Source organism: Saccostrea echinata, unplaced genomic scaffold (assembly GCF_033153115.1).
Source record: "Saccostrea echinata isolate AGI-Se365-2 ecotype Australia unplaced genomic scaffold, CSIRO_AGI_Sech_v1 ptg000019l, whole genome shotgun sequence".
Lineage (NCBI taxonomy): Eukaryota > Metazoa > Mollusca > Bivalvia > Ostreida > Ostreidae > Saccostrea > Saccostrea echinata.
Window position 1 is genome coordinate 2,977,257 of NW_026889768.1, and position 27,744 is coordinate 3,005,000.

Here is a 27,744-nt window from a genome sequence, read left to right on the forward strand (position 1 = left end):
TACATAAATAAGGGAAGTTGATGATAGAAAAATTAAGTCATCACGTTTATCATAAAGTTTTGTTGTTAGTTTACCATTAATGTCTTTTTTTCAAGTATAATATCCCAGTATGAAACAGACGTGTCAGACTCTGTGGTATCTTCAATTTCGAGTTCAAAAGGATTTATCGAATCAACCTAGGACTGAAAATGAAATGTAGTTAATTGATAAAACGTCGTCGATATATATTTAAATTTTAAAATTGAAGGCCAAATCAAGAGACCTCTTTTTTTCATTTTCATCCAGAAGTTTTTAATGTAAATTCTGCTTCATATGAATACAAAAATAGGTCTGTTAATAACGGGGCACAACTAGTATCCATGGGAATATCTATTCTTCTACCTTTGTTAGGAGACAAAGTCCAACATGCATGACTTTTGTCTCTAATCAAAGTTAATTTTTTTTCTCAAAGAAGCTTGTTATTGGTTTGCACTTTTATAATTGCATGTAATTTCAGCGCGACATGTTATCCATTCTACCTTCAGTACTGATCAGAAGTATTTCCGTCCTTTTAATTTTTACTATACAATCCTTTGCAAACCGTCTATTCTAAAAATTTCACAAATTTTTTTTTAGCTATTGTTGTCGTTTTGAAGTTTTCACAATAAGCAGAATCTATTAAAGATTTATAATAAAAGGACGGAAATACTTTTGATCAGTACTGAAAGTAGAATGGAATAATAAAAATCTATTAAAGATTTATAATAAAAGTAATTTTATCTCTTAGTTCTAGCATATTTAATGTGTATGTATGATCAATTCTTTGTTAGATATTTGTAATTTTGATTAATAGGAATCTACATAAATGAAACTCAAAGTCCTTACATGTACATCAAGATTTTCCTTATAAATGTAAAAAAAAATATTTAAAGAAAACTGTAAATACTTACAAAAAAAAATTAAATTATCAGCTTCATATCTAGACAGTGGTGCATGATTTGTGAATTTTTTGTAGTGATAGCTGCAGTAGAAATACTTAAGCAATGATTTTGATATGTGACGTTTATGATATGGAGTATTTATATAAACTAAGTAGTAAAAATTCAATGTGCGGAAAAAAAAACTTTTGACCCTTTACTTGAATTTCGATGTATTCGTTAGAGACGCAATTATAATATAGATAACCAGATGTTTTGGTATCTACATTAAAAAAAAATCAGCTTTAATTTAGAGGGAGAGGAAGAAACCTAGATATTCTTGTACAGCACATACTTTAGTAACTGCCCATGCACCCTCGAACGCCAGTATGATGAAAGAGATAAATTAGTTTTTTTCCTAGGTCATGTTACTAACTCAACGAGGAATTTCCAAATACCCTGTGACCAGGTTTGCTAAATATAAACAAGGAACGATCACAGTGAATCGTGTTGATAGCAGAATGAAGCCCATCTTTCTCAGAGTTCTAACGGTTCCATTGCTTTGCCATTTAGCGCAAGGATGCTGTACCCCCGAACAATGGAGCGGAGATATGGGTTTTTTGGTTGGCACTAATAATAACGGGCAAGGGGGATTAGAAGTGGTAAGTAAATAAAAGCTGTTCTGGATATTGAACCCGACGTTTCTCTATCAGACACAGTACAGTGTATTTATGCTATGCCTTAATATTAATATTTTATTGATACAAACACAACTACAATAATTGGCAATAAACAGAAAGAAAATATGTGGGTAATAATTCTCTTGTCTAATTGGCAAAGCAGACATAACAGGAGTTAATAGAAAATGTAGAATTCTGTACGGGGTCATGAAGAGTTCAATAATAAACGTCTGATCTCTTGTTTCTTAGTACTATCTTTTTAAATTTGTGTTTATGTGTTTATCAACAATTTAATTTGAGAGATCGCTTGAAGAATTGACAAAATTCATACATTAGTCATCATAGGCGGATCTTGGAGGGATGGATCCGAGGCTCATTGGAATTTTCAGATTTGTGATGAGAGTCATATATATATGTTTCCATTTCTATATGTTTTCTCTGTGATAACTCTTCGAAAGTTAGGAGAGTTGATTTCTTGATCATTCTAAAGGAATGCAAATTTTGCCAAGCGAAAGGTCAGTAGCTAAGAAGGCATAATATGCATGTAATTCTCGTGCGGCTGTCTAGCTTTGTGTCTGACTCTAAGGAGGCCTAATAGATAGTTTTCATATGATGTATTTTCTCTCCAGGTTATTTCCCTTGGCCGCCATCTTGGTGGTCAACCTGGTAATTTTTCCTCTTTGTCTTAATTACCAAATATAAGAGGATGTAGCAGAATTATTTGGGGGAAAATCTTTAATTATAGAATAAAAATATTGAAATAAAGGAGGCTTTACCAAATATATATTTTTCAGAAAAACAATGCTTCCTACCCCACAATGGCCAGTATAAAAAGTTAAGGTTGGTTGAATAATGAAGGAATATGAGCTTGTTGCCCCCCAATATGGCGGCCAACGGGAAATAACTCTTGCACTCGGCACACATCGGCCGATTCGTACCTCATCTGAAGGTGACGGAATCAGCCGAGGTTTGCCGAATGAATTTGGGTCTACTGAAAACTATCTATATGCATGTAATATCTCGTGCGGCTGTCTTTGTTTTGACCTCAGTGGGCGGGGACTATTGAAATTGACATGGGAGGCCTCGTGTAATTTAAATCTATTAGACTACATTTTTTAAAATCTAAATTTACAATTTTATTTCACATTGAAATGGAAATATAAGGAATCACTGTCTAGTTAGTAGAGCATGCCAGGGACATCAACGATAGTTGGAAACGTGGGATAATTTATGCATAACGGGCTTCACCATCGTTGATGCTCTGGCATACTCTACTTACTAGACAGTGATTCCTTAATTCATTTTGGAAAGTACGTGGAAATTTTGCTAAATGAGACCTTGGTGGCCTCTTTTTTTTTCAAATGACCTCATGATTCATTTTTTTTCTTAAAAAAACATCATAGCAATCAATTATGAGCAGGAATGTGTAATAAAGATTTTACTGATTTACAATACAGACAAAACAAAACTGGAACAAAAATTTCTAAATGCATGTTTTGTAAGTCGAGATACTTAATTCTATTCTATCTAGCATCTACTACCCTGGACCTAAATAACAGTGACCCTCCCTATGGAGTGAAAAACATAACAATTAGATACGTACAGTCACCATTTCAATTTATATCTTACTTAATAAAATATTATGAACAATTATTTTTTTAATGTAGGGAAAAGTCAAGCTTTTCTATGATGCCAAGAATACAAAAATAGCCAGTTTCTCAGATAGAATTGTAAACGGAAAACTCTTCAAAGGAGTCATGGTTCAGAACTTTGAAGAAGTAAGTTTCCTAATACTTTATTGAACATATTTTAGATGTGTTACACGTAACCTGAGGATGGTCATGTTAATATATAGTTTACTTATACCAGGGAGTTCAATATACTGTCGTGAACGGTGTCTGCAATACCACCAGACTGGCGAGAAAAGGATTTACACCTGCCTGTGTACCTAGTAAGTCTGTTTCTGTTTTAGAAGGCATGGGATAAAGCAGCTCATTTTATTGACCTATTTGAATGCAAAGGTATATATATTTTTTATTTGTAAACATGTTTATTTATTTATAGCACAAGCGGAGTCACAGATGGGGAAGGGGGCAGGGGTTGCTTGTGTCCCCACTTTTGAAAGTGGGTGGGAGGGGGTTATCTTTGTGCCCTATCCCAACTTTTTGGGTCGGAATAGTTAATACATACACATCCTGTAGATGTAGGATATTTGTATGAAATGACGTTCAAGTGAGCTTTTCTGATCAAAGGATTAATATATTCGATCGTCGTCAGTAAACTTTCCATATTTTTCAACTTCTTTTACCAGAACAACAGGACCAATTTCATCCAAACCTGCTACATAGCACCATTGAATAAGGGGGAGAATTCATCTTTTTCTCTCAATATAGAGCCATGAACTCTTTATACTGAGGTCATTTAAAATCCTCTTGTTTGGAACCAACAGACCAGAAAACACAATACTTATTCGAAATAATGTAGATTTAAATTTGTTCAAATTATGGCCCCGGGCCTAGGATGGGTCCAAAATTCAAAACTTATGAATCCACCTTCCCCCGAAGTCATGATTTTAGCAAATTAGAATCCGCACTTCCCGACAATTTTGCATATTAATATAAATAAACAAGGCTCTGTTGTTCTTCAGAAGATTTTCTAACGATATTCCTTAAATATTTCTACGTTAAACTTAATAGTTGATGGAAATATAAAAAAAAGAAGAATTAGGGAAAAATTCAGTTTTTTTTTTAAAGATCAGCAGGGTTATGAATAGTCACATCTAGGTCCAAGAATCCTCCGGAAGTGCAGATCAAGGTATAGTTTAAATCAAGTCCCAGGAAGTAGAGTAGGACCACAAAAGGGATCAAAGTTTGCAAAGGGATTTATTTTTTAAAAAGCTAAAAATTCTTTCAAGAACAGCTAGGTTATGATAAATCGCATTCTCACGTAGTAAAGATCTAAGGTCTCTTCAAATCATGGCCCCAGAGAGTAGAGTAGGGTCACAATTTGGGATCAAAATTTTTCATAGAATATAGAGAATTTTTTTTTTAAATCTTCTGAAGACAAGCTGGGCCAAGGGGTCTCAGGTGAGAGTTGTGGCCCAATGGCCTCTTATTTACCTTTCACAGAGGGAAGCAAAAAAGTGAGTAACACACATTTGGGGACATCTACTGACTCTCTGGACGTTAGTTCATACGAGATCCCAATAAAGCAGTACAACACAAATGCTTATTTCTTGATCACTAACAAGTTGTGTATCCCTGTCGGAGATACCATCACAGCAGGCACAGAGAAAGGTATGAAGGAAATACAGTAAAATACGCTTATAGCAAATACGCTTATAATGAATTGACGCTTATAGCGAAGTGATATTCATTCCCCGTGACTTTAAAATATATTGTACAAGTAAACTTAACGTATCAAATTACGCTTATATCGATGCAAAATCGTTCGTCCCTGGCACTTCGTTATAAGCGTGTTTTACTGTATTCAATGGAAAAGTAAATAAATTTGTCAAATTATTTCTGAACAACACGATTCTTGGATGGCCAAAATTAAAGTTGAAATTGATGTAGGTCCTAGAATAATCAAAAGAGATTACGTATTATCTTTTTATTATATTTTTAAAATTATTAAAGTTACTGTACAGCATGAATTACCTCCTTTTTTAGCTGGTTTCATGGCCAGTGTTGGATACACAGGATTTGAGCCTGGGATAAAGGACCCCAGAGTTTTCGACAAACCAAGAGAATGCAGCAGTACAATAGAGGAGGTAAGAATCAAAATGGTTGATATTTTTACTTTCGAAGCTTTTATATTTTGATTGAGTCCCAGAATGTTTACTTTTGCATTCTTGGATAATTATAAAGTACGTTATGTACTAGTACATTGTCTTAATCCGCATGAAGCTGTCAATCATGTCACGTTTTTTTTGTTTCTGTTACTCCTTACGAATTATTCTCAGGTATCTCAGCCAATTAAGAGGACACAGTCGTAGCACTGTGTAAAAATAAGCATGAGTGTCATTCTCATTATCCATCAAGCAAAGAAGGACTAAATCATATATAGATTCTAATCTTCACCTAAAGGTTTTCACATGTGTTCATTATTTTAATGGAAGCATTAAAAGACTCGCTCGTTTAAGCGTTATCACTTTGTGCAGACTAAATTGCCTTAATTAAGGAATTGACTCTGGTATCAAACCAATGAGTCCAAAACACAACAAAATTTTACCATGATTTTTTTCAAAGCCTGTTTTGGAAACAATTACTATATTTGATTGGTTTTATTATTATAATCAATTTTTTTTAAAATTAAAAACTGTACTGTGGAGATCACGGCTGTAAAAACTCATCAGCATTATATAATTCCGATACGTACATGAAATATATAAATGTTGGTACATTTTTAGTCAGCCTTTTTCCTTCAAATGAGATATTACCTATACATAATGACATTTTGTGTTATTACAGGGGGAAATCGATCTGTTTGAAAGGTTTGGGTTGTTCAACCACAAAACATCCAGTCTGTTTAGATAGAAAAATGCTGTGAAGCCTGCAGGAAATCCAAGGAAAACTTACATCAGTCGTATTTTGAAAATACAATTTTTTGACATTTTTTGTATGCATAGGAATCTCCTATATGCTTTATGAACAATTTGTCCATAGCAATGTCGCCATCACAATATTCCAGACTTAATAGTTTTGTATTTTTTATTTTGCTTAAAAAATCATTTGATTACAAAATATCATACCATACACAATACATCTCATAATCTTAGCTGTTTTTGAGATACTTGATGCTATTTTTCATACGTGTTTTGCCTCATTTTTACTTTAAATAAACTTTTTTTCATTTTGCATAAACATTTTACTAATTTATCGAGAAACCTTCGGTGGTATCCTTGAAAATCTTCTTCTAACATTACCAATCAATTGAGGGAAATATACAAGTATTTTATTCTTTTTAGCTCACCTGAGTCAAAGGTTCAAGTGAGTTTTTCTGATCGAAGTTTTTCCGTCGTCCATCAATCTATCTGTCTGTTAACATTCACATTTTTGACATTCTCTGGAAACATTGAACCAATCTCAACAAAGCTTGGCATAAAACATCCCTGGATAAAGGGGGTAATACCCTCTTTAAATAGGAGATACTGGTAATCAAGAAAAGGCAAAAATAGTGAAGGGTTTTTATAAAAAAAAAATTCTCAAAGAAAAATTGATACTGTTTAGTATTTGGAAATAATTTCAAAGAGATTTTTTTAACCATGCAGCGTTGAATGTTTTTACTTTTATTTTTCTTTTTTTTCTTTTTTTTTTCTTTTTTTGTAATAGCCTTGAAACTCATAGTTTATATGTACATCCTATAGTATAAAGTCTACTTGTAAGTTGTTATAAAGTTCCAAAATTTATTGAAATCGGATCAAAACCGTTGGTGATGCAACCGTTTTGGCAATGCCTTTGAGTTTTAAATTATGTGTCATTGAATAGTGTATTTGTATGTTACGTTTTATCAAAATCGAATTTCCGATATAAATAATTGTAACTAAATGATTTTCTTATTTCAAAATGTTAGGGGTTTTTTGGATAAAAAAAATTCAATCTTTTGATTGCATTTTTTTTATCCAAGTTAATTTAGTTCATCAAAAGTTCAATTTGTTGATATCAAAAAAAAATATTCTGATATCATATAATGAATTTTTCTTCTCAGAAAGTATTTCCTGATATTAACACTCTAATGCTTGATATAAAATATTCTACTTCTTGATAACAAGAATTCTATTTCTTGAAATCAAAATTATGATTATTGTAAGAAAACATGTAATGAGTCAATCCCTAACAAAAAATACTATAGTTAACTATACTTTACTATAGTTAGCTATAGTAAATCAAAGTTCCAAAGTTTTTACTATAGTAAATCAAAGTTCCAAAGTTTTCACTGAAGTAAATCAAAGTTCCAAAGTTTTCACTACAGTAGATCAAAGTTCCAAAGTTTTCACTATAGTAAATCAAAGTTCCAAAGTTTTTACTATAGTAAATCAAAGTTCCAAAGTTTTCACTATAGTAAATCAAAGTTCCAAAGTTTTCACTATAGTAAATCAAAGTTCCAAAGTTTTAACTATAGTAAATCAAAGTTCCAAAGTTTTTACTTTGGTACGATAGTTAACTATAGTTTACTATAGTGTTTTATTGTTAGGGATATTTTAATTCTATGTAAATAAAAAAAACTGTTAAATCATGGGGTCAAGTTTTCTTGGTTTTGAGAAACGGTATATATTCCTTCTCGGGGATTTCGTTGTGGAAGAAGAAACATAATACTGTGTCATAAAATGTTATCATTTCGAGGAAGATATGAATTAGTATTTTCACAGCATCCTGTAAAAAACATCATTTCAGTCTTCAGAATCGGGGGGAAAACATATATCACTGGTACTAAAGAAATACTGTTATTAAATTAACGATACCTTTTGAACTTCACGCTGCATTGATTGGTAATGCAGCCTATGCTATTCACAGAATTTTAATTGCTAAACAAGAATAAATGAAAAGAACAAATATATTTTAAGTCGTGACTCGGTTTATATGGTATTCAACTGATAAATAGTTTCCTCTGACTGGATCCAATGCTGGTATTTCTCTCTTTGATTTAAATCAGAGGCCACATTGCCGTACATTTAAGAAGGGAAGCACTCTAATACGGAAGTGAATAAGCCTTAGACTGTGAAAATGGAATCGCCAAACATAAATACAAAGTGTGCCAAAATTAGACCGAAAAGCATATTTTGTCAATACATGCATGTATACGTAGGTAATAATAGGAATTATCATGTAAATTTAAACTGTATGACAAACGGGATGACTCCAGCTTTTCCACCGTCAATTTTTGTTGTATCCAGTAATATTTCGCCATCACCTGCGTATGCTGTTTATGTCTCCCAGCTTAACTGATACTTAAGAGCATCCCGAAGAGTACGATCAATTTCTAAACCGAGGCAAGCTACTGACAAATAACTTGATGTTACAAGGGTTTCAACAACCCCATTTATAGTAAGCTTTTCTCAAATTCTACGGCCGTTATAATTGACCTTGTTTGTAAATACAACCTATCATTGGATCGTAATTTGTCTGACATGTTTCATACTATGTGTTAGGTCATTGCTTTTATACTTAATTTGACTATGGGGTGCTCTGTCTACCTGATCAATAGAGAGCTCACGGCGGGTGTGACCGGTCGACAGGGGATGCTACTCCTCCTAGGCGCCTGATCCTGTGTATGGTGTTTCAAGGGGTCGTGTTTTTGCCCTGTTCACGATTAGTTTTTGTCTACTGTATTTATGAGATTGATTACAGTTCGTTATCTGCACCTTTTACATTACACTCCGTACGTTAACAACTATTGTGTGACTGAGTTACATATTGTGAAACATAACGATAGACAGTGAATTTATTGATGTGTTTATTAATTTAATTTTGGATATAATTTGCAAAATCAAAAATAAAAATGACTAGAATTCAGATTATGCAAATATATATAAAATGAAAATTGATGAAATGAATATTAAATGAAAATGGCTTGTATAATGTACAACCATTGCACAAAAAATATCAAAAAAGAAATATCATCCAAAAGTGAGACATGTAAAGTAGTGTTTATATCCACTATTTAGTTCGCTATTACCCTTCAAAATACCATATTGACTTTGGATCTAGCAGAAAATGGAACACATTTAATTAATTAGATCAGCTTTGACTTTAAAATGTATTCCCCAGAAGAAAATTGGGGAGGAGCGAATGATGTTCAAGTCCTGTGAAATGTTCACAGCTTTGGAGAATAGCTATGTCTGCGCATCCATAAAACTGTTCCTGTCCACCTCTGCCCATCCCACACCCGCCTTTGTCACAGCCCCAACTGTTACCTGATTAAAAAAAACAGAAAACATTAATTGATATATCTATTTCTGACCCTAACTTAAAAAAGACAATACTGATTTGGATAGAAAAGATTGTTTTTCGTTTTGGTATTAAAAATATTAATGGAACTTAAGCTTCATTGAAAACTCGATAAAATAATCTATTATTATTATTATTAATGCACTTTTCATAGCCGTTCTTAGATTGGAAAAAAATGAAATTCTAAACAACACCTAAGTACTCTTACCCGTATTATATTTCCACTGTAGAACACACTGAGTACATGAAACGCTGGCAGGAATCTGAAGTTGAAAGTTAATCACTCCATAAACACCACCTCTGACGTAATACCTGGTGCTGTTGTCCGGAAATCTCAAAAGGTTCTTGTCTAAGCAAGCTTGGGTTATAGCTGTTGATGTGTCGTTATGTTCACAGAGTCTAAATTCAAAGTACCCAAGATGATTAGCTGTTAATTCTACCTGAACTTCCATATTTTGTCCAGAGGTATTATATTGATAGCATTTGGAAATGATGCCTGTAGCGTATTTTCCGCCAGCCTCGTTTTCACGCGGGTTTTGCTGGTAAGGGTCGCCACATAGACCACATTTTCCTTTGTTAAGTCCCCACTGATTCTAAATAAGAAATTTGAAAAGAAAAATTGACATATTTCATAAAATATATGCTAATATTATTTATTTATAATTTAATTTATAATATTTATTAATTTTTACTGATTACTGATTTAAATAATTATTAGTGATATTTTCCCAATTATGTCGACAGATTCTATTTAAGTTTGACTGAGAGTATCACAATTCTTATAATAATTTTAATTTTTGTTTATCCTTATTTTCCCAGTATTATGATTAATATTTCAGTTGTTAAATTGACAAATTTTTGAAAATATTTCAAAAGTTTGAAATTCTGCCAGTTTATATTTATTGACCACAGCTACATTGTTTTAATTGAACCCCACATTGTTGATATTTTACAAACTCTCTAATCATTCAGGAGATATGTTTTAAATACATAAATCTCAGCAGAACCACAATCCTTTCCATTCAATTATTTTTCAATGTAAATGTCTTTATTACTAGTATCATATTCCTAGTGCTTTAGTATATGAAGAGAAAAACAATAAAATATCTATAACTGTAATTTCTTACCCATTTTCCCCCACACCAAAGCTGGTGATCATTGTCATTCTCGGGGGTAGGAAAACCATACCTCCACATAGAGCTTCTAGAGGGAGGCATGATCAGGCGGCCGTGAGCCTCCACCAAGGAGTAGGGCAGCAAGGATATCAATGTGATAGACAACAGAATACTTAGTGAATTCATCGTCTTGCAATTCTGATATATTGTCTTAGACTCTGAAAACTTTCTGGTTGTTGGATGTAGTTCCTTTCTCTTTTTATACTATCCCATTCCTCTTCCGTGTTGAGAATGAGTTTGGACTTTTTGTGCAGCACTGATTGGGGTAACTTGAGAATTTGACAGAAACAAAGATATGTGCAAATAATGGTTCAAAGAAAACTGATTAGGGTCAGACGGTCTAAATAAATTTCTGTTGACAATGAATCATTGTTGGTATCTTTTCTCTTTTTCCCCCGAAAACTTACCCTCATGCATAAAGAAGAGGATACAGTCACTGAGTTGAAAATTTACAGTTGACATTCTTTTATTTGGTCTTCCTTTATGCGGCACAATATTTGAAACAAAAAACAACTAAGATCATTCCCTTATAATAAAGATTAAAATCATTTTACAAACGACAATATGTATTGAATTGTTTTTGAAATACTGCGCTTATCCTGTGTAAAATTATGCCTACTAGGACAAAGGAAATAACTGAAATATTACCTATCAGTAAACGTTTAGGGAAAAAACTGCTTTGTGTCTATAGGAGTAAAAGAAGGAGAATAGTTGATAAATAAATTTGGTTTAAATGATGGACATGATTGAATCTAATTTGCATTAAATTTTGCTTGAAAAATAGTTTAATTTTGATTTTCAAGGAATAAAAAAGAAAAGATATTCAATAATATTATATGAATAAATCAAAAAAGAAATGATAATACATGTATATTTCCAATATTTGTTGCCTATTAATTTTAATTATTGTATATTCTTTGTAACTTGAAAAACTTTATTTGTAGCCCGTGAATCTCTGCCACTTTTTTCATTATATATATTTTTTCTCATTGCCAAAGAGTTCCGATAAGGAAAGTAGTTAAAAATGCGCTATTCTTCATTTGTATCATATAGATCTATGTTTATAAACGATTCATTTAATTTCAGTGTTAAGTGATGACAGACGTATAGTAATAATAATCAGAATGACTAGTCTCAGAATGGAGTGACTTTACAAAGAAAGCAAATATTTCGTGACAAGTTAGTGTGTGTTGTGTTTCTTAACCTTTGCCCCCCTCCCCCCTTTGAAAAAAAAAATTAAAAGTAGATCCTTCTGATCTTTTATGATAGGCAATTTTAGATTTATTCACATATTCAAAATGACATTTGAATTAACAAATCTATTTTTAATTTAAATTCCATTCTAATAAAGTTTTATAAAAGAAAATACACGGAAATCACGGAAATCCAAATGGTATCAGATGGTTATCTAAGAATCCAAATTATGCAGGAAGTTTGAAAGTTATCAAAACAATTTGACTCATTTTCCCGCATAGCTGGAAGATAACACTCAGTTTAAGTAAACAAACCAAAAAATAAGATTGTTAAGTTGTTAAAGAGAAGATTTGTTCGATTGATTTCCAGAAGATTTTGCAGATCAGAAGCGTTTTTCTCGTTATACTTCATTGAAAATGAGCACGTACTAACACCAATATCCTTAGGAATTGATAAGTGTTTAACCAGTATCATTGTTTCATTGAAAATGAGCACGTACTAACACCAATATCCTTAGGAATTGATAAGTGTTTAACCAGTATCATTGTTTCATTGAAAATGAGCACGTACTAACACCAATATCCTTAGGAATTGATAAGTGTTTAAGCCAGTATTTTTCAGATACTTTATTGTTATGTTATACAGATTCGGTAGATTTTCTACATTTTCAGGGGTTTTTTTTGTTTGTTTTTTTTTTAAATCTATATCATGTTCTCTAGGATAGATTTTCTTTGCTTTACTTTGATTTAGCAAAACCATATTGTTGTGAGAGTTGGAAAAAATAATTTTTAAATATTTCATCTTAGACCTTTAGGCTAAAAGTTATGGACAAAATCATAAGATATATAATTTGTTAAACTAGGATGGACATAACATTGAAAGAAAAGACGTAATTGAAATTTCTATCACGTCTTACAACAAGGATCCGTTTAAGTCCATGAAATTGACTTTATAAATGTTAACTAAAATAGAGCTAGCTTGATTTTACTTTTTATTTCATCATAAATGTCTATTTACCAAAAATGCACAGGATAAACACACTACTTGATATGGCATGAATAAAGAATGCTGGGGAGATACCACTATTCAGGCATCCTCTCCTTTCTCGATAATGATTTGAATAATCCCAAGCCTATCATGTGCGGGAATAACCTCACGTTCTTCAAGTAATTTTACATCTTTATGAAAAATGTGATGAAAACAAACAATACAAATCTGTGAAGAGGGCATAAAACACAGATCCCTTGAAATTCCAGGCGTGGGATCAGGTGCCTAGGAGGGGTAAGCATCCCCTGTTGACCGGTCACCCGCTGTGAGCCCTATGCATTGATCAGGCAGACGGAACATACCGTACTCAAATTCAGTACAAAAACAAAGGCATAACAATTGGTATGAAATAATTCAGTCAAAATACGACCCAGTAATAGGTTATATTTGCTAACAAGGTCATTATAACGACAATAGAATTTACGAAATGCCGACTTCGAACGAGGTTGTTGAAATTCCTGTAACACCAACTAATCTGTCAGTAGTCTGCCTCGGTTTAAAAATTGATCGTACTCGGAGCATGTTCTTGAGTATCGAATAAGTTGGGTGATGTAAACACCACATGCAGGTGATAGCGGAATATTACCACATAAATGAGGAAAGTTGACGATGGAAAAATTGAAGTCATCTCGTTTGTCATACAATGTTGTTGTTAGGTGGTCCTTATCGTCTTTAGTCAGTAAAACATCCAAACATGGAACAGATGTGGCAGACTCTGTGGTGTCTTTTATTTCAAGCTCACTGGGATATATCTAATCGACATACGAATGAAAGTAACTATTGATAATTGATAATACATCGTCGATATATCGAAATGTCGAGTTGAAGGCCACAGCAAGTGTTTTCTTCTTCTCATGTAAAAATTTTTGAATAAATTCTGCTTCATAGGAATATAAAAACAGGTCAGCTAATGAAGGAATACAAAATATATGTTCTTTTATCTTACTGATTTATGATCAGTTCTTCTAAATATGAAATAAATAAGTTTATTCAATATAAGTATCTGTCTACCTTATTATCAAAATAAAAATTTCATTAACTTATCATGAATTTGAAACAAACAAGTTTATTTTTTTCACTGATGTTATAACTTTTAAATTAATATGTTTATTCATTACATTGATATCCAATTATCTTAATATAAATTGAAATTAACATCGTTATTCTTTTCATTGATATCTGACTTACTTATTTTAAATTTGAAATTAATTTTTTTTTTTAATTCATAATAATGACGTCTGTTTTTCTTATAATTTTGAAATTAATATACTTATTTTTATTATTGTAAATTTTTACCTCATTAAATACCTTAAATTAATATGCTTATTTGTTACAACGATATCGATTTATTATAATTTAATATAAATTTTGAGGATAATATATTTTATAATTTCATATATATCTGTTTTCCAAATTATAAGATCAAAATGAATATATCTATTCATTACATTGATATTTGATTACCTTAATGTAAATTTGAAACAATATGATTATTTAATTTATTGATAACTGTTTACCTTATTATAAATTTGACATTTCTTTTTCCCCTTTCTCCAATACGTTGAAATATGATACCGTACTTCTAGATAGATATTTTTACCTTATTTATCAATTTATTTTCAGAGTACGTTTTTGTTGCTCTTTGTACAAATTTAGGTTCTGATCTTATTTATTGTATCAGTTTAAAAATACACGTTACATTAGTGTTCACGTATGAATGCTCAGTACATACATACGTAGTTTTATTCGATCATTCCGATTTTGTATCTATTTTAAGACTTTTATTTCTAATTTTGTTGTATTTACATCTTTATATTCAGGTATTTTTGGTGTTTGGAAAACCACAAAATTTGTTTTGCATTAAATTTCAAAGAAGACGGCTGGAGTTCTGTTGTCAATTTTTCAACTCATCTTGAAGACTATGAACACGAGACGAGTATTTTGTCAGACTTCATACAAATTTTTAAGCTGCACTGAACTGAAGAATGACCTAATAAATCAAATGAATCTCTTCATTCACAAAAAAATATTATAAAAACCAAATAACTTTTTTTAAGTTGCGAAGCCTGTTTACTGAAGAAAAAGGACATATGAGTTGTCTTTGCTGTTTTAAGCACTTCCAATAAGTTCTTATGGTAATTATGGTGGCAAGTTTGTGGAATACTTACCACTAGTATAACTAATTATATACATAGCTCCAAGGATCATCAAGCACCTGCAAGATCCGAGGAGTCTTTCATTATTCATTTTATAACGACTGAGGGTAACCTCCGTTAAAAAAGGGGGACAACCAAAAATTAAAAAAAAAATCGCAAAGTTTCATAAATCAAAATCATTTACATGTATTTAAAGAAATGAATACATGTATTAGCTTAAATCTATTTATGGCTGTGAACTTGAAGTAGAAATCAATGAAAAATGGAAATAACCATCATATATTTTACATGATTTAAAATGAAAAAAAAAATCAAAAATACCCTCTGTTCAAAAAAGTTTATTTGTATCGGACGTATTATGCAATTTCATGACATGGAACAAAAGGCCAATTCAATTGTCAGGCATGGACAAACAATAATCAGAGAAAGTAGATCGGATTAAGTAAATCAAATTAAACAAATAAAACATAAAAATGTAAAATTCTCAAAAAAATGAATGATATCAGATTTAATTATGTGATGTATCGAAAATTGGCATTTAAAAATTAGATGTGATCACATTACATTACATGGTATAGTGCATATACATTATAAAACTCTATTTTTGTCTCTGCTGTTCAAATGAGATTTTCACTAAAGCATTATTACATACAATAACGTAGCATAGGAGAGACTGAAACAAAAATATCCATTTGAATTTTGAATACATTTCCTATTAAAAATTAGTGAAGAAGGAATGCTATTAAGTTTCTAGAAGTGATTACAGCTTCGAAGAATTGCAATGTCTGAACAGCCGTAATATTGCTCCTGCGCACCATGACCATTTCCACTTCCGTATTTGTCAAAACCCCAAAAGTTACCTGTTAGAATGAAGTAAGGAAAATAATTGTAATATTTATTGTGGGTTTGGTAATAACACAGCATACAGCATAAAGTAAACAAGCCTTTTAAATGATTTTTATACTCTATGTATCTGTTACACAAAGAGTGATAAATAGTGTCTCTCCAATGTGTCTTTCAATGTTCTGTTTAAAGTCAAATTAGTTTTTAAAACACCTATTTTGACTAAATGTTATATACAAGGTAGAAGACGTTCTAAAAAGGAGATGTTATCTTCATAAGCAAATTTTCTAGTAGTCATGCATAATTCCTAATATTACTTGAAAAACAATTTCGTTTGAAGTCATCTTTAAATGTGAAATTATGCATCAATGATAACAACTAGTTACTCTTACCCGTATTATATTTCCACTGTAGAACACACTGAGTACATGTCACTCTGGCAGGAATCCGAAGTTGAAGGTTTATCACACCTTTAACGCCACCTCTGACGTAGTACCTGGTGCTGTTGTCCGGAAATCTCAAAAGGTTCTTGTCTAAGCAAGCTTGTGTTATAGCTGTTGATGTGTCGTTATGTTCACAGAGTCTAAATTCAAAGTACCCAAGATGATTAGCTGTCAATTCTACCTGAATGTTCATGTTTTGTCCAGAGGAATGATATTGATAGCATTTGGAAATGATGCCTGTAGCGTATTTTCCGCCGGCTTCGTTTTCACGCGGGTTTTGCTGGTATGGGTCGCCACATAGACCACATTTTCCTTTGTTAATTCCCCACTGATTCTAAATATGAAATTTTAAAGAAAATTTTACAATTTTTTTTTTTATAAAATATAAGCTAGTGGTATCCATATTTTTTAACTTTTACTGATTTTAATTATATGGGTCACCATATATTTCCCCAATTATGTACCGGTATTGACAGATTCTATTTAGATATAACTGAGAGTATCACAATTCTTATAATCATTTTAATCATTCAAGGTTGTTTACCATTATTTTCCCGATAATGAAATTAACAGTCCTACGGTTGAGATAATAGTTAAAATTTCAGATGTTAAATTTTAGTCCAAATGAAAACTTCAAACATAAGCACGACTTTTTACCCTTGGTCCCATAGAGTCAAAAGTTGTAACAAACTAAGTCAATCTTTACCATACTGCCTGACTTTGTAAAACATCTGACCAAAAATTAAAAAAAAAAAAAAACAATCTACCTTCTTTTCATATAAGCGATCTTCGTTTGCCATATCTTATCATTATTAGTAGTTTTATAAAAGGAAAGAATCAATTCTTTAAAATATGTTTACCCAATATCCCCCACACCACAATTGGTGATCCATGTAATTTATGGGAGTACTGAATCCGTTTCTCCACATAGAACTCCGTGACGGCGGCATAATGAGTCGACCATGGGCGTCAGTCATTAAGGGGAGATAACAAGCTATGGTCAAAAAGACAAACGTACCGGAAGTCTCCATCTTTGAATCTGCTACAGTTCTAAAATTGAATTCCCTTTTTATACTTTTTTGAATTCTTTTCCTTATAGGATGTGGTTTGTCAAAAGAATTTTTTATGCAATAATTAGGGTAACGGAGGTATCTTAAGGTACACAGAAGATTATCAATTATATTTCAAAGTAAACTGATAAACAGATAAACTCTGACATACTGAATCATTGTTTTGATTCAAAAGATAATCTAAAGAGAGGATGATAGTCAGTGAACAATCGTTTTGGAATAACATAAAATTATCAAGGAACTATTTTAATAATATTCATTATTTTATTTTATTTTTTTTTAATTTTTTCCGCTAATTTTCAACTCATTTAATTCTACTTCAATACAATATTAAATTCTTTTTCTGAAGACATCTTTGCTCAGTAACAGAAGTATTCAGGAACGCAATGCATTTCACTCACCCCTTTTTAAATTTTAATTGATGGAAATACACACTTATTCTTGGACAGGTTTAAGTAAACAAATGAAAACAAAAAGACAAACTTGAAACCCTTGAGTTATAACACTCCCCTGTTCTCAAACAAAAACATGCGATGAAAATGTCGTTCCCCCATGAAACACAGGGTCATCATTTACTTGCAGCTTATCTACCAAAGAAGTCTTCTTAAATCTGTCCTTGAAGGATTTCTATCATAACTCAAAAATTGACATACAAAAGCTGATTTCTTTGCCTACTTTAAAAAATCACATGTAGCCTTTACTTTGCCAATTTTATGATAAAGATAATAGTATACAGTTAAAGCGAATCCTTGAGGGAGTTAACAAGATTCCAGTTCCCTTAGGCCAGGATTTTTCCCGAGACAAAGCCGAGGGAAATAGTCCTGGTTGAGGGGAAGTGGAATGAAATATTATACATATATCACATGGCTTCGAGGGTGACATACCAGAATGTTTGCCCCTCGGTGACAGGAAAGTCCTGGAGTGTTATGTCACCCGATGCCGAAGGCAGAGGGTGACATAACACTCCAGGACTTTCCTGTCACCGAGGGGCAAACATTCTGGTAAAGTCACCCGAGAAGTCATGTGGTATATGTTATATAACATTTTTGAATTTAAAAAACGTCTAGAATTGTTTAAGTTTACGCAAATAATCCAAAAATGCTTTCATGACGTTAAGAATTGCGCTCCGTTGTTTACGTTTGCTTAGCAACCGACGTCATTAAATCTCGAACCCAAGCTACAAATGCGTAACATAAAGACAAGTGAAAGTGATCGAGAGGGTGTTATAACTGTTTCCGTCGGGTGATATAACTGTTTCCGGCGTGTGACATAACTGTTTCCGGTGTGATTCAGCATTCTTCAGGGTTTATAGTGAAACTTATTACATTTGTGATATAATAGGAAAAATTACTCAAAAATGTTATATTTATTTACATTTGCAAATGTTTTCTTTTATATAACACTATTGAAAGCAATGCGTATCTATATCCGTATAAACACGGGTTCCTCGCGTCATAAACGTTCGACGTAATTTCTCAGTGACGTCATAAAGGGTCGAATCAGAGGATCAAACACGTGCCGTTGGGTTTGAAAAATAAAACGTTTCACGCGTTAAAGATTATAATCAGGCAAGTATAAAATATGAATAAGTCACAAATGTAAATATAAGTAATAAGGTATCATTTTTAAACATCTATCGGGCTATAAATACGGGTTGGTACGAGATCAAATTTACCATAAAGCCCTTCGGGCTTTATGGAATTTGATCTCGTGACCAACCCGTATTTATATCCCGATAGATGTTTAAAAATGATACCTTATTTCTATGGAGATAACGAACACTATTCAAGCTCAAAAGTCCATTAAAGATTACAACATAGGAGCAGAGCAAACACGGACCTCCAAAATATCAGAGGTGGGATCAGATGTCACGGCGGAGTGAGCATCCCCTACCGACCGGTCAAACCCGCCGTGTGCTCCTTGTCATGATCGGGAAATAACGGAAAAATCCGTCGACAATTCAGTGTGTAAATAATGGCCTAACAATTAGTATGAAAAACGTCAGTCAGCATTTGACTCAATGATAAATTGTATTTGCTGACAAGGTCATTGTATCGACCATAGAACTTACGAAATGATGACTTTAAACGAGGCTGCTGATATTCTTGTTTCATCAACTTGTTTATCAATAATTTACCTCGTTTTAGAAATTGTACATACGTAGAGCATGCTCTTGCGTATCGAATCAACTGAGAGATATAAACTCCGTATGCAGGTGTTGAAGGTATATTGCTGCGTAAGTAAGGGAAGTTGACGATTGAAAAGTTAAAGTCATCACGTTTATCATAAAGCTTGGTTGTTAGATTACCATTAACGTCTTTTTCAAGTAGAATATCCAAATATGAAACCGATGTGTCAGACTCTGTGGTATCTGTTATCTCAAGCTCACCGGGATATATCGTATCGACATAAGAATGGAAATAACCATTGGTAATTGACAATACGTCGTCGATATACCGGTATCTAAATGTCGAGTTGAAGGCCACAGCAAGTGTTTTCTTCTTTTCACGTATAAGATTTTGGACAAATTCTGCTTCATATGAATACAAAAAAGGTCTGCTAATAACGGGCGCAATTGGTACCCATGGGAATTCCAATAGATTGTTGGAAGACCTGGTCTCTAAAAACCACATAGATATTGTCCATCAGAAACTCAAGCATCTTTTTAATGTCAACTTCAGAGTACTTGTGTGAACAATCAGAATGTTTTTTAACAAAATAATTTTGCAAATGACCAATGACAAGGTAAGTAAATTTACGAGCTCCATTTTTATTGCAAAAGCAGCTGTCAATAATATCAAAAGGCCTGGACTTTAATTTATCGTGGGGAATGGTTGTGTATAAAGTTGAAAAGTCGTAAGTTTTTAAGCTGTTGATTTTGGTAAAATCTTGTGATTTCAAATTTTCCAAAAGTTCCTTGGAATTTTTAAGTATCCACATCTGATTTACACCACTTCTCGAATATAGTGCACAGTACTCTTGAAGTTTCTCCTTCACTACAGTTAATATCTTAGTAAGGAGTAAAGAAAGAGACTTGGTTGAACATTTACTTGCTTACTACACCAATGATATACTTTTTACTTGTTTCATTATACCTATACAAATTTCGAAGCAGATATTATCTCACTTGACTAACGCACGGCAAAACGTGTATTAGTCAATTCACAGCAATTTCTAGGGAATTATTCACATCTAACGATATAATTTTATATAGTTAAAAATCAGTAGAGGTATATAATAGAATGCTCTAATTCGATAAGTATAAGAAATATGTGATAAATCATACTAGTTTAAAATATGTGACTTCAATATTAAAAGCCTTGAGTGCTATATGTAAATCTGCATTATTTTTTATGTACTAATATTTTGTGGTCTTGCTGTTCTTGACAACATACATTTTCTCTATTTTTATTGAATTATTCTTACTTAACTTGCACTGACAGTGGTGCTATCCTTTACTGGTGCAAATTTAGAACCCTTTTACATGTTAATATATTTACTAGAACTTAACGGATCTTGACTAATGTATCTAGAGAATTTCAAAATGTTGCGCTGTTCCAAGACCATCACGAGACAGAAAAGGTCGTTAGATTTTCATCATATTAAAACCTTATACCTGCTACATTAAATTTGATGAGCTGATACATTCAAAGATTAAAGGAATAGATTGATATATAAGAGATGTGCAGATATTGTATGAGTTTGAAATTAAATAACCATACTACGTGTCCGCGGTTTTACCTGACAACCCTCTTATATAAATTTCTTCATCCCTTTTAGAGAGTTCTTTATTTAAGTTAGACCATTCTAAGTTTTTTTTTCTATGTTTAGCGTCAGCGTACGCCTTGGTTTTTGGCACCCCGTATAAGATACTATTAAACAAACAAAATCAGCATTCATGAAATTGATTATTCTGTTTGAAATCATTAAAATTCTATCAATTTCTCTAGATATTTATCTACAATATTCATTTTAGGTTTATTTTAAGCATTTAATACCTTAATTTTGTTGAAGAATAGATCTTTCACCGAGACAATAGATTAATGAAACTAATCCTTTCAATGACGTCGTTTTTTTTTTTTACTATTTATATGTCCGTGTTAGAGTTTGTGGCTTGTGTATGTGTGTGAGGGTGTGTGTGAGATGGTGTGTGGGTGTGTGTGTGCGAATAGATAGATAGGTTTTGGATCGAGAGATGGGTGGACGCTAAACAGGGAAAAAACTTGGAATGGCCATATTACAAATCTACACAATCTCAAGGTATAATCGCCAGTTTTCTGAAATTTTAATTCTGATTCCTAGATTAAGCGATAATTTAAGTTTTGTGTTCAAAACATTAACTATAACTTTTAAAACTATTTTCTGATATTTATTATGTTCCAAATTAAGATAAAATTTGGAAATGAAAGAAGACTTTTTCTTGATTTTTTTATAATAAATCTGTTCTTGATCTGGAAGCCCTTCAAGGGCCCGGGGATAACGTAGAGATCGATCTTTAGTGTATGCAACGAATTTCTACATATTTCATTTCATGAGAATAGAGTGATAAGTTGTGTCATATATATATTGAAAAAAATTATTCCATAATTCCATGCGATAAATTTTTAAATTTCGGAATGATAAAATATCAAATTTATCACTGGCTCCATGGCTAAGAGACTTCTCCAGTACTTTATATTCTCTGTGATGTTCCTTATCGTTACAGATTATTGGCAACAAAGATAAGTCACGGACTGTTTAGTTCTATCTCCTTAGGCCCGCTACATACTTCAGCCAGTATTACTCGGAAAAGACTTACAGAAACATGCTGCGTGTTTTGATCTTTCTCTCTGTTGCGTATGTTGCTAGATGCAGCATCTGTTGCGTGCCCCGCCAATGGGAGGGTACGGAAGGATCCACGATCGGACTTGTGCGGGAGGGAGCGCCGAATTCTAACTTCATTCAGGTCTGTATCTCCAGCATCCGTACAAATACAAACCAATAAAGATACAGTCTCGTTAGAGACTTCTGGTTGGTTTCTTTCCTGTGTTGAAAATATGCACTGGGATAATCCAACTGAAAGATCCAAGCAAAATCAAATCACAAGTCACACATATAATCGTTTTTGTCTATAATTAAAACGTAATTCTAAAATCCGTATGTAGCACACTCAATTTTATGCAATACTCAACAAGCATCAACTACCCTTCTATTGCTAAATTGTCTGTAAATGTGGAATTTTTCAGAGCTCGGTAAATATAGCTTATGATGCCATCAACCAGAGGGTAGCGGCCACTCAATATGTGGATGTTGACGGATACCCACTAATGGCAAAAATTATTATGGATTATAAAAACGTGAGTAACACCTCAAGTTCATTTTGGGTAGCGAAGAGCAAATGCTCTGTGTTGTCTTTGTATGGAATAACACTGTGTCTTTTTGATGAATCAGAGTTACGTGTACTGACGTCGACTATTAGCAATTCAGAATAATAAGAGAAAATGCTATCTTCACCAGGAAAACGTTTATATTCTGTTTTTGTTCCATATACATGTACTATACAGGGACCACAATCTCCTATAAACTGAATTTCTTTGGGTTTTCAGGCATGTAGTCCTCTTGTCTAATAATCGGTCTGTGTGCTGCATACTTCTTATAATCCTTTCTGTCTTTTGATACAATTTCACAAGAACTTTTCTGAAGGGACGATACTACCATACTGAGGCTACCATGTTCATCCAGTCATTAGTTTCTTTACAATGCATCTCTCTCAACTCTTAGGGTTTCGCCATTTTTAAAGTTATTCCATTTAATGTACATGGAAAGTTAATATGAAGGAAGTGAAATGAAAGGGTCTATAATGTGAATTTGAAATTTTGTCTCATTCTGGTAACATATTTTTATCCCATGTCCTTGGTAAAAAATAATGATTCGCGATAAGTTTTGATATTTGTCCCATTTTCTCTATGTACCAAAAACTTCTCAGTATTTAGAATTTAGATGTGTGATAAAATTTTAACAGTAAACACTATACTTTTTTATGTTTTTATAATTTAACATGACTACTTTGCGTTGATGATTCCACTTTGGATGCTTGTAAATAGTGACATGATTTGGATGCTGTTAGGTTTAGTATCATACTACATGTATTAGCATCCATTAACAAATACCATATCTTTACTCATTGAGCATAGATATATTATATTCCGTCTGGAGATATTTTCTACCTCCGTGCCTTGAATACAGATCGATATAACATGTATCCCAAACCAGTGTCATGTTGAAGCTTTTTAGGGCGTTCAATTTTCAATTAATTTGAAGTTTAACTCGACCAAATTTGCCCTTTTGGTAATCTCTCAAATAGGTGTATTGTCAAGTGGTTGTAAAGCAACTGGATCATTTCGTTCTTTTAAAGTTGAACAAGGTGTTTATCTGTCATTCCTGGTAGTGAATTCCATTTTGTGATAGTGTAGGTTTGTTTCAAAGGTACAATGTACAAAAATCATTGCCCATAATCTTTTATTTATGTTTACAGGGTGTACAATATTCAATTAACGGTACTACAAGTATGCGTTCAACAATTATTGCTTATAATCTTTTATTTATGTTAACAGGGTGTACAATATTCAATTAACGGTACGACATGCGTACGAACCACTCTTCCAGCGTTCCAAGAAAACTGCATCCCAGGTTAGTTGCGCATGATGACAAGCTTGATTGTAGAATAAATAGAGGATACAGTATTCAAGGTTTTGTGGTTGGATATGGAATTTGTTTCACGAGTGGGACAGGATTTTTTAAATATTTTCACGACTGCGAAGCACGAGTGAAATAACAAAAAATCCTGTCTCTCGAGTAAAATAAATTCATATCCAACTACAAAACATTGAATTTTCTGTTTATTACATTTTCTTTGATTTTTCTTTGCCTCTGTCTTTTCTTCTAACACAGTGTTCTTACCACAGAGGCTGTGACGTCTTAGTTGAGACGTCATAACTTTGCAATTGTGAGTTTGAAAACATTGTAACATGGATTTTAGCAACATATTTGGGAAGAAATAGACAGTTTTAGTATCTGTCAAGATGTTCTAGTTACTATTTTTATCTTATGAAAGGCTAGAAGTTATCTTTACTCACTTTGATATCCTTTCACACTGTGACAGAATATCCCTTTGGTATCCTTTCACACAGTGACACAATATCGCTTTTATTCAATAAACAAATCACAGTATTTCACTATTGAAAATGTAATAAAATGGAAAATGTAATATTTTAGACGTTATGACATGTACTGCTCTACTGTAATCTCTCCAATACATTTAGAGTAATCTCATAAGCAGGCAAACTCATTCAAAAGTCGTATGTAACTCACAAAAAATCAAAATTATTGCAGCTAGGTGTACATGTATTTCAATGTGAGCAATCTGTTCAGAATTCACAAAAAATATAACTTATGTCACATAGGTTATAAAAGTTTTATACTTTTGAAGAACACATGTAAGTTATATGTGTACTTTAAAAGTATAAAAAAAAAATCAGTATGATTTACAGACAAGAAAGGAACAATATGTCATATCTCATTGCATCCCAACCAATAAGACCCCGAAAACGGTACCACAATTCTCTGAATTTGTTTCTTTGCACTTTCATCATTGATACAGATGATGCTCAGGAAACTCAAACCACCATTGGTGCCGGTGGGAAGACATTGTCCCTCAAGAGTTACATAATGGTAGTGGGAAACCTCACCGTCACCTCCTCGGTGACTGAAGCCGGATGTATACCTGTTTCAGAGAGCATTGTGGGACACTCCCCGGGACGTAAGTTTTAGCACTTTCAAAACGTCAAATTCTTGATTAAATTTCAATAAAAAATTATTTAGCTGATGAAATTTAAAAGGTGGTTACCTACATGTATGCTATTAAATGTTAAATTTTGGGGGAAATAAAAGCGTTCTTACGCATACACAGGCTTTTTTTAGCGATAGGAATTACTTTGAAAATACTCACTTTTTTTCCAGAATCTTCCAAAAGGACAAATAAATTTCATAAAATGTTAACATTTTTTGCAGTACAACCATGTTGACTTATTAGTTTTTACTTTTTTGCAAAGAGAACAAATCCTTACTGGTGTTTTAATTCATCAACTAAGGATCTATCTACCAGTAGAACTGTAAATCACTTTTAATTCGCTAGAACTTTTATTTGCGCATAAATTCGCGACATCTACTCGCCAAACTTTCGTTCTCCTGTATTTTTGTATTCCAAACGATTTCAAACAAAACAAACTCAAAATTCGTAAAATCTTTGTCTCGATTATAAAAAGCAAATAACTATCTCACAAATAAAGGTGTCGCCTCACAAAAAAAGTATATTAGTCACTGAATCAACTTAATACAGTGTATTTCATAGTTCATTCATTCTTTGCCTGTCTTTAATCAGGATACATCCATATTGACTTCACTATGTCCAATACATTAGTAACGACATATTTCTTTGCCATTTTTTTTTTACAGAATATATCCATATGACCACTGGTTACAGTGGTATTGTCCCTGGAATTTCAGATCCTTCAGTTTTTACGCCACCCTTTATGTGTATGGCTGGTCCCATTTATCCTGCAGTAAGTCGTATTTCAATCTAATTAAAATCAAAAATCCGCGCCATATACACTCTGTGCGGATCTAAGAAGTCCGATTTTAATTAGATTGGTCGTACTTTTAAGAAGAGAAACTTATTAATGTTTCATTAAGTTTGAAAACTCAGTCCTATCAGCTATCCACAGTTTTTTTTTTTTTTCACATCTAAAAGACAACTCTTCAAATAAAGACATTTGTTTATTGTTTATTCAATAATTTAGTTCTTCATATATCACTGTATATTTTTTTATTTTATTTTTCAGGAGGTTTCTATGATGAAAAGAGTTTCATTCCTTCATCCTTTGTAAAATATTTGTTTAGCTTCTGTACAATTTATCAATCATTAAATTTTATATTCTAACAAAATAACTCTTATATCTTATTAAAGAGTTTTATTACCTGAATTATCTTTAAAATGCACAACTTTGAAAAATGTGATATCAATCTCTCAAAAGCATAAATGCATATTATGCAGTATCCATTAACCTTTGAAATAAACATTTGAAAAAAAATGGTTGACTGCCTCTTGCATCAAACTCTATTGACAGTGATCACGAATGCATTTAATGGATGACTTGGGAAATATTTTTGTGATGAAATGACTGAAATGAACACATTTCTTTAACTGAGGAGATTCTTTAGTGACCCTGAGACACAAAGCTAGCTGACAATTCATAATCTAATCATTTAAAAGGTTAAAAAAAAAAACGAACTTCACTACCAGTGCACGTACAATCTACCCCATTTAAAGAGTAAATAATCAATTAAATATTAATTATGAGTCAATCATATTCAAAAATTCAATAAATGAACATAACAATCTAGAATTAACATTGTTTTTTTTGTAAACATTCACATCTAAAATGTATCACCAGTTAAGATCCAGGGTTTTAAAAAAGTGCAATTAAAAAACCCAACATATTGCTATATTCCACTAGGAAATATAATAAGGATAAAACAACATGGATTTTTAAATAAAAGAAAAAAACATACATAAATTAAAACACATATTTCATAAAAAATGTTATTACAGACAACAACTGAACACAGTTTAGGTGGTTTACAATCAATTCCACTGAGCAGTACCAGCACTTTATAATAATGCCTTCAGTACCATGAAAAAAAATATTGTCAATTATGCAAAATGTACAATCTCTAAATGTACCTCCAAGGGAAAAGTCTATTATTTTGATTTTTTTCTCCCCTGATCTTCCCAAGGTTTTACTAAATATTTTTTAAAGTCACCAATATTTTGTTTATCACAGGATTCACATTTTTTTGCACTGGTAAATCTATTTCTGTGAGAACACTGTTCACAGATTTTCATAAAGTTTGTATGTATCTCAATATTAGGTTAATTTTTCTCCCTTTTCTTTGGTTTGTGTGGTATACCATGCACCCTGAATCTATATAGACATGTATACAATGGATTTCCATGGTTACTCAATATACTCAGTTGAACAAACTTGTAAACACCAACGTTTGGTTTCTGAAATGAAAATAAATATAACCAGCATTCAGAGGAATGAATAGCAACACATTAAATGTGGATATATGACTTTCTGGCAAATAAGAGGCAACGTTTCCATTTCAAAGTTAGTTTTAACACAAGTGAACTACCCCCGGTAGCTTTACTGCAATTTTAAGATACTATATACAGGGAATTTTTTGTCCC

At 32.3% G+C, this 27,744-nt stretch overlaps 5 protein-coding genes across 5 annotated transcripts in view; 2 read left to right on the forward strand and 3 right to left on the reverse strand.

The window, feature by feature from the left end:
* Window positions 1–1,306: 1,306 nt before the first annotated feature.
* On the forward strand, window positions 1,307–6,441 carry LOC133189752 (ependymin-related protein 1-like). The gene is made up of 6 exons (XM_061325149.1): window positions 1,307–1,558; window positions 3,244–3,354; window positions 3,446–3,527; window positions 4,705–4,872; window positions 5,248–5,348; window positions 6,049–6,441. Exons 1-6 carry the CDS (start codon window positions 1,322–1,324, stop codon window positions 6,112–6,114), a joined length of 765 nt encoding a protein of 254 aa, XP_061181133.1. The 5' UTR covers window positions 1,307–1,321; the 3' UTR covers window positions 6,115–6,441.
* Window positions 6,442–9,327: 2,886 nt separating this feature from the next.
* Window positions 9,328–10,826, reverse strand: LOC133189634 (uncharacterized). The gene is made up of 3 exons (XM_061325038.1): window positions 10,653–10,826; window positions 9,734–10,118; window positions 9,328–9,491 (listed from the first exon to the last, which is right to left on the reverse strand). The coding sequence occupies exons 1-3, from the start codon at window positions 10,824–10,826 to the stop codon at window positions 9,328–9,330; spliced, it is 723 nt and encodes a 240-aa protein (XP_061181022.1).
* A 5,021-nt stretch (window positions 10,827–15,847) lies between these two features.
* On the reverse strand, window positions 15,848–17,407 carry LOC133189636 (uncharacterized). Its single transcript, XM_061325039.1, has 3 exons — window positions 17,244–17,407; window positions 16,333–16,717; window positions 15,848–15,957 (listed from the first exon to the last, which is right to left on the reverse strand). Exons 1-3 carry the CDS (start codon window positions 17,358–17,360, stop codon window positions 15,848–15,850), a joined length of 612 nt encoding a protein of 203 aa, XP_061181023.1. The 5' UTR covers window positions 17,361–17,407.
* A 4,789-nt stretch (window positions 17,408–22,196) lies between these two features.
* On the forward strand, window positions 22,197–26,435 carry LOC133189572 (mammalian ependymin-related protein 1-like). The gene is made up of 6 exons (XM_061324947.1): window positions 22,197–22,398; window positions 22,679–22,789; window positions 24,047–24,122; window positions 25,093–25,251; window positions 25,947–26,053; window positions 26,333–26,435. Exons 1-6 carry the CDS (start codon window positions 22,258–22,260, stop codon window positions 26,375–26,377), a joined length of 639 nt encoding a protein of 212 aa, XP_061180931.1. The 5' UTR covers window positions 22,197–22,257; the 3' UTR covers window positions 26,378–26,435.
* Window positions 26,259–27,744, reverse strand: part of LOC133189571 (uncharacterized) — a 26,234-nt gene continuing 24,748 nt past the window's right edge. Inside the window, exon 22 of the mRNA XM_061324946.1 lies at window positions 26,259–27,558. Within this exon, the coding sequence (XP_061180930.1) occupies window positions 27,424–27,558 (135 nt within the window). The 3' untranslated portion in view covers window positions 26,259–27,423. The remainder of the gene's footprint in view (window positions 27,559–27,744) is intronic.